Below are 9,027 nucleotides of genomic sequence, written 5' to 3'. Positions count from 1 at the left end.
GACGAAACGTCAGGAAGAAATTCCGATAGACCACGGCTTCAAAGCCCGGAAAACATTTCTAAATGTAATCTGACCGGCCGTGAAAGCCTTCATAGAACGATCATACAGTTTCGAGTTTTCATGAGTGAAATGAGAGTTATATTGATGAACATTTTTCCGGGATTCTAAGCCCTGGACTATTGCAATTATGGAAGAGTGGTGCCGCGTCGGGTAAACCCCCAGGCTTCCAGGCTTATGGAAAACTTTTCCACCTATATTATGATACTCACCTCCACATAATCAAAGCTGCATGTATTGTTATCGAATGCAGGCGGTATTTCCAAGCTAAAATCTGAAAAACTTATGTTGATTTTGTTTCCTTCGTATACAACGATATCCCAATTGCAATTCTGGTCTTGAGGATAGGCGTTGGGGAAATTAGGACTTTCAATAACACCTCCAAAACCTGTTAATGTGTTTGTGCAGATTGCGGAATATTGCAAATTAAATCCACGTCCTTGGAAGCTGACATCTGATCTAAATCGAACGAGCACAACATTTGTTGTGGCTGTTATTGGCTCGTTGTACCGTGAGCAGAACTTTCCTAATGATTTTGAAGTCAGCTTATCACCATCGAATAACTGGGGAAGTTATAAAACTTAATTTTAAGCGAAGAGGTGCGCCTTAAAGCCTCACCTCAACATAATCCATTGAGCATTTTGTATGCTCCTCTAAATCCAAGTCAACGAACACCATTCGAATTATTGAGCCGATATTCACATTTATTTGCCAAAGGCAATCCGTGCTTTTCGTATAAGGTTCCGGATAATGAGGTGATATTATTGAACCAGTAGGACCGTTTAGATTGCCTCCACATCCTTAAAGTTCAGTGTTTTTAAATATTCTACATAGTTGGTGCTTGAAAATCAACTACCAGTAGAAGCCGAGGTCCACTCGAGCTCAAAACCCCTTGATGTTTTGCTCATATCCGACTCGAATTTCAGAAATAGTTTATTCGTGTGCGACGGGATTTCTTCTGGAAATGTTTCCCCGCAATACCTTCCTATTAGTGGGGCTGCCGAACTACCTCCATTTCTAGTTACCGGAAAATATATGAAAATTCAATTCTACTAGTTCGATTTTGAATAGATCCGCATCAGATGAATCAAGTGGTATTTCGGTCGATATTTTCGCCACTCAATATTACCATTATTTTTCAAACCAAAATTCATTTTTGGGTTGTGTACGACAAAGTATAAACGAAATAACGACTCATCAGAGCTTCCATAAAACGTTACGCAGAAAATTCTGACTTTACCTTACTTCCAAGTAATCATATCTGCAACTCGAGTAAGCTTCTAAATCGAAAGATTTGAACTTCAACATGATTTGACTGCCTGGTGGGACTGTGATAGTCCAAATACACTCTTTGTTAGTTGGGTAACTCTCTGGATAGCCCGGCGATTTAATGACACCCGCTGAAGTAAAGTAGTTGCCGCCACAAACTGGAAGAAAATAAAGATAGAAGGCAACTTAAAAGCAATGGCTGCTTACCGGATATTTCTTTGATGAATATGTAGGAAGCAATAAAGCCGGCATCAGATATGGTGTGGTCTGAACTGAAATATATGGTCATTATGTTTGATGTGCTCAACATAATCGGCGGTAAATGGTATCCGCAAAATGTTCCTAATAGTCCTCCACGGCCTGGATCGGTGTTGTTGTCGAAGATTTTAACACTATCATACGAGCACCCGATGCTCTGCTCAACGTTGAAAGTCAGCCAGGTCAATTGAACAACATTTCCAGGTGGAGCTTGAATTATCCACCGGCATTTCTGATCGTTCAAGTATTTGTCTTGAGCGCGCGGTGGATACGCTATTGTGCCCAAATCGTCTTTGTGCAGCCCTCCACAACCTGTGATCAGTAGTTGACAACTTACCAACTGAGATGCTATTTTTTACTGATGCTTACCAATATCCAGCACGGTATACGATCCTGTCCAGTTGCCCTGAGTACTAACAATATAAAGATAATTGGTATTTGATTCTATAATGACTTTTTCATTCGGTTTGGTATATTCATTATATAGTGCTGATAGCGCACTATTTCCGTCATATACCTGGAAATTTATTTTTATTATCAACGTAAATGTTTTTTAATATCCTCAACCTGAACCCGTGCGCCGCTTGCCATTGACCCTAGGGTCAAGTCCAGGAAAATAATGTTGCCTAACGGCTGCTGAATTAAGAAATTGCAATTGCTGTTCGGGTCTGCTTTAATGGTCTTAAGAGGATCCGTGAAAACTTTTTCGCAGACTGGAAATATGCTGGTTATTGCATCGGGCATCGCTCAGAAGACTGAAGAAGTTACCTGTTGAATATTTAACTCGCCAGCGGCTCGCATAGCCTTGGGTAAACTGCGATTTTAAAAATACTTTAGTCCCGTTTGCGATATCGATCCTAATTGTTTCACTGGGTGATGCTCTACCACATTGTTTAGAGACCAGCGCAGTTTCTCGGTATATCTGGAAATATTCGTGTACCTAAGACCTGTAATATGATGGCGCAGAATTGATATTTACGGCAGTATAGGTTTTTTTGCAAGTTCCTTCAATAACAAAGTCCAGGAAGTGCAGTTCTAGGTAGCCATCAACAGGAACTTGTATTTCATATGTGCATAATATTGATTCAATATTCTTCGGGAGGTCTATCGACTGTATGTAGCCCTCTCTTAAAGTGTAGGTCCCTCCACATCCAGGAATAGCTTCGACAGAAAACTGAGTCATTTGAAGACAACCAAAGAAATGAAACCTTACCGTCTACCAAGTTATATCCGATCTGAAAACCCCCGTGGGGCTCCTTTGCGTCTGATTTAAAATATATCTGCCCGTCATAGCTGTAGGAGCGAAATGGTGGAGGGATAGTTGAATTGCACAACTTTGCAAAGATGTGGGTGCCATCCTCTGATAGAGAGGTGCCATATGAATCCTCTGATGGGGTCGTGTAGCTGGAAAACTGAAAATCTTGTTTTTATGATGTATGTGAGTATTGAACGAACAGTACTGACCTCCAAACGGTCTCCTGTACAGTCAACATTTGTGCCAATGTCCAACGAATAAACATGGAATAGTAGTCTTTTGCTCTCCTCCACCCGGAAATACCAGTAACAATTCCTGGAAGTTGATAGACTGGATGTTATATGAACAATGAATTAATATGCAGTAAAACCATACCGATTATTCGGGTAGTTATTGGGCCACCCAGGTGATACTATCACTCCAGACCCAGCCGAAGAAAGAATGTAATCACATTCTGAAATTGGAGCTGTGTAATATACTGTGCTAATTTTTGAGTAAAGCAGTGAAATTTACCAGCGTGTTTTGTCGTCCACGACAATTCAAATTCAGGCCTTTTGTTCATTTGCCCGGTGTTTCCCAGGGAAAAATAGATGGCATTTTGGGTACTGGTTATGGAACCATTAAATGGGAGCGTTTTGCCACAAACCGTTCCCAAAACAGGGGCCAAACCATTTCTACCATCGTGAACCTAAAGTAAGTCAACAATGGCACCTTGTCTGATTGAAAAAACTAGCCAGATTCACAACTGAAGCAGTTTAAAAGAAATTTAAATCTCCTTTTTTAAATATTTATCTTATACGCGTCCAAATAATGCCTCTATTATTGAAATAACGTTCTGATTGCATGTTGCCTCCCGCTAGAGTCTATAGGTACGGGTTCACTGGATACTTTTGTATCGCAACAATGTTGCGCAACATGCTGGAAACTCGTGTTTCCTGTTGACAGGGCAAATTAAACGTGTATCGCAACAAAATTCGTGTTGCGGCTATACACCAGTTGATGCCCGAGAACATTTAAGTGGACAGAGATGTTTTCTTGTTGCGCTTGTGTTTCGTACGAAGCAAACGTGGCTTGTTTCTCAGGATTTGTTCAGTAAAAATTTTACAATGGAGAAGTGGTTAAGGGATGAAACATTGAAATTAATTGCGGAATATTTGCAGTTTTTTAGTATCTGTCTTTGTTTTTGAGTTATTTGCACAAATATAAGTCCATGTAGGGTTCCTGGGTGATTTTCCATGAATTTTCTTATAATTTTTTGCGTCCGTTTGTTCTCATTTTTTAGCAAAAGAGATTAATTTCATAATAAATTGAAATATTCGTTACATTTTTATGTATTTTTATTTGGGTTAGCTTACAGCCGATGAACCTCAAATATTGTAAATTAATAAATTAAAGTAAAAAAACTAAATTTTAAAGTTAACTTGTCAGTCCCTATTTTAACTTCAATTTGCACTTGAAGATTTCAGAGAAAAATGTGAACAAAAGGACGCGAAAGAAATTATATAAAAATTCATAGAAAATCACCCAGAAACCCTACATGGACTTATAGAAGACAGATACGAAAATAATGCAAGAGATCAGAAACTTCTGAAATTGAACATCAAATGCAAAAATGTGTTCGATCGAAGACAGTGGCTCACGACAAAAAAGCTCGGGGGGTATGCCTGTAGAAAAAAGAACACCCTGTAGATTTTTACAACCAGCCGCCTTACCTACACGCCCCTGCTCTGTGTCCATAAGGTTGTGAATCACCCTGTATAATCAAAATCTGCTGCAGATACACGTAAAAGATTTTTGTAAAATCTCGAATCTTCATGTCATAATTATTTCATTAATTGTTTAGCCCCTAGAGTTCAGTTCTTCTCGCTATCCACTCGGGCACTCATCTTTTCCTATTTTTTAGCAAATTTTCGTCTTTATGGTTCAAAGCACAATTAGAGCAGCAGCAAGTTTTCTCGACATTTTCGAACCGAAAGTGATCGACTGAAACGCGTACGAAAAAGTCTCTGGAGATACAAAATTGTTGCGCTGCTTTCACTGCTGCTATTCTAGTGGACACGAGTCGCGCAACATTTGTAGCACAGATACATGATGCAATGTTGCGTATACAAAAGTAGCTTGCAACTCGCCGTCTAGTGAACACAGCATGGCAACAAATGTAGCGCAACAATCGACTTGTTGCCATACAAAAGTATCCAGTGGACCTGTACCATTATTTGCACAAATATAAGTCCATGTCGTAGGGTTTCTGGGTGATTTTCTATGAATTTTTTATACATTTTTTTGTGTCTTTTTGTTCGAATTTTCTGTTAAAGCTTCAAGTGCAAGTTGAAGTTGAAATATGGATGGCTGACGAGTTAATTTATTTTTTTTACTTTAATTTAATTTACGATAATTCAAGTTTATCGGCTGTAAGCTAATCCAAATAAAAATACACAAAAATGTAACGCTGTAATAAACAAAATTAATTTATTTCAAAAAAAAAACGTGAACAAAAGGACGCGAAAAAAATTATATAAAAATTCATAGAAAATCACCCAGAAACCCTACATGGACTTATATTTGTGCAAATAACGTGCGAAAACGAAGACAGGTACGAAAATAATGCAAGAGATCAGAAACTTCTGAAATTGAACATCAAATACAAAAAAGGGTTCGATTGAAGTCAGTGGCGCACGACAAAAAAGCTCGGGGGGTAACGGGGGGTATGCCTGTAGAAAAAAGAACACCCTGTAGATTTTTACAACCAGCCGCCTTACCTACACGCCCCTGCTCTGTGTCCATAAGGTTGTGAATCACCCTGTATAATCAAAATCTGCTGCAGACACACGCAAAAGATTTTTGTAAAATCCCGAATCTTCATGTCATAATTATTTCATTAATTGTTTAGCCCCTAGAGTTCAGTTCTTCTCGCTATCCACTCGGGCACTCATCTTTTCCTATTTTTTAGGAAATTTTCGTATTTTTATGGTTCAAAGCACAATTAGAGCAGCAGCAAGTTTTCTCGACATTTTCGAACCGAAAGTGATCGACTGAAACGCGTACGAAAAAGTCTCTGGAGATACAAAATTGTTGCGCTGCTTTCACTGCTGCTATTCTAGTGGACACGAGTCGCGCAACATTTGTAGCACAGAACATGATACAATGTTGCGTATACAAAAGTAACTTGCAACTCGCCGTCTAGTGAACACAGCACGGCAACAAATGTAGCGCAACAATCGACTTGTTGCCATACAAAAGTAACCATTGGACTCGTACCATTATTTGCACAAATATAAGTCCATGTCGTAGGGTTTCTGGGTGATTTTCTATGAATTTTTTATACATTTTTTTGTGTCTTTTTGTTCGGATTTTATGTTAAAGCTTCAAGTGAAGTTGAAGTTGAAATAAGGATGGCTGACGAGTTAATTTATTTTTTTTACTTTAATTTAATTTACGATAATTCAGGTTTATCGGCTGTAAGCTAATCCAAATAAAAATACACAAAAACGTAACGCTGTAATAAACGAAATTAATTTATTTCACAAAAAAACGTGAACAAAAGGACGCGAAAGAAATTATATAAAAATTCATAGAAAATCACCCAGAAACCCTACATGGACTTATATTTGTGCAAATAACTCGAAAACGAAGACAGATACGAAAATAATGCAAGAGATCAGAAACTTCTGAAATTGAACATCAAATACAAAAATGTGTTCGATCGAAGACAGTGGCGCACGACAAAAAAGCTCGGAGGGTAAAGGGGGGTATGCCTGTAGAAAAAAGAACACCCTGTAGATTTTTACAACCAGCCGCCTTACCTACACGCTCCTGCTCTGTGTCCATAAGGTTGTGAATCACCCTGTATGATTAAAATCTGCTGCAGACACACGTAAAAGATTTTTGTAAAATCCCGAATCTTCATGTCATAATTATTTCATTAATTGTTTAGCCCCTAGAGTTCAGTTCTTCTCGCTATCCACTCGGGCACTCATATTTTCCTATTTTTTAGCAAATTTTCGCCTTTTTATGGTTCAAAGCACAATTAGAGCAGCAGGAAGTTTTCTCGACATTTTCGAACCGAAAGTGATCGACTGAAACGCGTACGAAAAAGTCTCTGGAGATACAAAATTGTTGCGCTGCTTTCACTGCTGCTATTCTAGTGGACACGAGTCGCGCAACATTTGTAGCACAGAACATGATACAATGTTGCGTATACAAAAGGAGTTTGCAACTCGCCGTCTAGTGAACACAGCACGGCAACAAATGTAGCGCAACGATCGACTTGTTGCCAGACAAAAGTATCCATTGGACCCGTACCATTATTTGCACAAATATAAGTCCATGTCGTAGGGTTTCTGGGTGATTTTCTATGAATTTTTTATACATTTTGTTCGGATTTTCTGTTAAAGCTTCAAGTGAAGTTGAAGTTGAAATAAGGATGGCTGACGAGTTAATTATTTTTTTTTACTTTAATTTAATTTACGATAATTCAGGGTTATCGGCTGTAAGCTAATCCAAATAAAAATACACAAAAATGTAACGCTGCAATAAACGAAATTAATTTCTTTCACAAACAAATGTGAAAAAAAGACGCAAAAAATTATAAGAACATTTATTGGAAATCACCCAGGAACCCTACATGGACTGTATTTGTGCAAACAACTCGAAAACGAAGACAGATACTAAAAAACTGCAAATATTCCGCAATTAATTTCAATGTTTCATCCCTCAACCATCCATGGTAACGTGCAATGCCCAATTTCCTTTTTTTATACTCCAAATCAAAATTCATTCCTGGGTTTTAGTCATTTATTGTCTCTATTTATCAAAAAATATTGATAAATAGAGACAATAAATGACTGAAACCCAGGAATTAATTTTGATTTAGAGTTGAAGCCCAGTCAGGAAACAATCGATTGATACAATTTTTTTATACTGCATGTTAAATTTACTGCAATGTCTATCCTACCGTAGTCTGATTCTAGATCACAAGACTACAGTTTAAGCCAAAAAAAAATTGTGGCTCCCAATAGCTTACCTTCAGCCACTGCCTAGTGCAAGGGGCGTCAGCCAGATTGAATTTTGAAAATTCTACAGTAACAACATCGGTCAGGACTGTTTCTATGGTCCAACCGCACTTAAAGTTGTTTAATGTCCGAATTGATTCGAAATCCTTTGGCGGATAAGTGAGGGTTCCAGTCGTTGAGTTGAAAGTTTCCCCGCAAACTATAAGATGTGATGAGCACTTCAATGAGTTACAATTGAGAGTTTGTACCTTGTCTTTCCCTCTGACAGAGTCTTCCAACCAAGCCGGGCAAGCATGAGCAAGTAAACCGGTAATTGTTCCTTGGGTTGCAAGTGCCCCCATTCCAGCAAGGGTTTCTTGCACATGGATTGTTCGGTTGATCGCATAGAGCCCCAGTAAATCCCTCATTACAATTACATGTGACTGCCTGCGTAACGTTGCTTATTAAACATATGCCATGCACGCATGGATTGGGGTTGCAACTGGGAATCGACATTGTGGTCTTAGCACAACCCGCTGGACCTATTCCAGACCCGGAATATCCTGCAGGGCAAGTGCATTGAACAAACGTCTCGGATATGGCTAGAAGAACAGCAAGCAATTAATGGAAGAGTTACTGGAGGAATGGTGAAGATTTACTGGGAATGTGCACGCATGTGGCTAGAATGTTACATCCGCCGTTGTTGATATTGCAAATGCCGCTAAATGTGCATGTTTTGCCGTCTCCTCTATAGCCTGCAGGGCATGGCCCGCAGTTCTTCGAACCCTAAAACCAAACGAGGTGTTCCGAATTTCTGTTAGAGTCAAAAGCCACTGTGTGGGATAACTTACAAGAGTATTTATACATTCTACATATGGATTGAGGCTGCAGCCTCCATTGAATAATTCGCATTCATTTAGGTCGGCACAGTAGTATCCATTCCCCGTATATCCTAAAAGGAATATTCAAAAATGGTCTCCCGATAATACAGGGTTGTATGGAGTGCTTGGTAACGTGAACACAATACGTAAACGTTGAAGATTCGTTATGCAAAAATATTTTCGAGTAAATTTGCTCATGTTAGTATGTAGGTATTTAGATAAGTTCTATATTGTTGAGGCGGATTAATTTTTTACAAACTTCTTTTTGGGTATTTCGCCTCAAAAATTTTTGTCTTTAAAAAAGACAGAATTTCCT

At 38.7% G+C, this 9,027-nt stretch overlaps 1 protein-coding gene across 1 annotated transcript in view; it reads right to left on the bottom strand.

Moving 5' to 3' along the window:
* The window catches only part of LOC109541149 (cubilin), a 24,679-nt gene that overhangs the window by 11,555 nt on the left and 4,097 nt on the right, over positions 1-9,027 (bottom strand). The window contains exons 6-22 of the mRNA XM_019909915.2: positions 8,682-8,782; positions 8,490-8,616; positions 8,100-8,432; positions 7,863-8,050; positions 3,353-3,527; positions 3,215-3,293; positions 3,049-3,154; positions 2,798-2,996; positions 2,564-2,745; positions 2,353-2,506; positions 2,152-2,297; positions 1,954-2,101; positions 1,534-1,896; positions 1,298-1,484; positions 914-1,074; positions 676-857; positions 270-620 (exon numbers count right to left, since the gene is read on the bottom strand). Of these exons, the coding sequence (XP_019765474.2) occupies positions 270-620; positions 676-857; positions 914-1,074; positions 1,298-1,484; positions 1,534-1,896; positions 1,954-2,101; positions 2,152-2,297; positions 2,353-2,506; positions 2,564-2,745; positions 2,798-2,996; positions 3,049-3,154; positions 3,215-3,293; positions 3,353-3,527; positions 7,863-8,050; positions 8,100-8,432; positions 8,490-8,616; positions 8,682-8,782 (3,182 nt within the window). The remainder of the gene's footprint in view (positions 1-269; positions 621-675; positions 858-913; positions 1,075-1,297; positions 1,485-1,533; positions 1,897-1,953; positions 2,102-2,151; positions 2,298-2,352; positions 2,507-2,563; positions 2,746-2,797; positions 2,997-3,048; positions 3,155-3,214; positions 3,294-3,352; positions 3,528-7,862; positions 8,051-8,099; positions 8,433-8,489; positions 8,617-8,681; positions 8,783-9,027) is intronic.

Source organism: Dendroctonus ponderosae, unplaced genomic scaffold (assembly GCF_020466585.1).
Source record: "Dendroctonus ponderosae isolate FM_Combo_2020 unplaced genomic scaffold, Dpon_F_20191213v2 Dpon_F_20191213_1, whole genome shotgun sequence".
NCBI lineage: Eukaryota > Metazoa > Arthropoda > Insecta > Coleoptera > Curculionidae > Dendroctonus > Dendroctonus ponderosae.
This window is presented reverse-complemented; position numbering and strand designations above follow the sequence as displayed.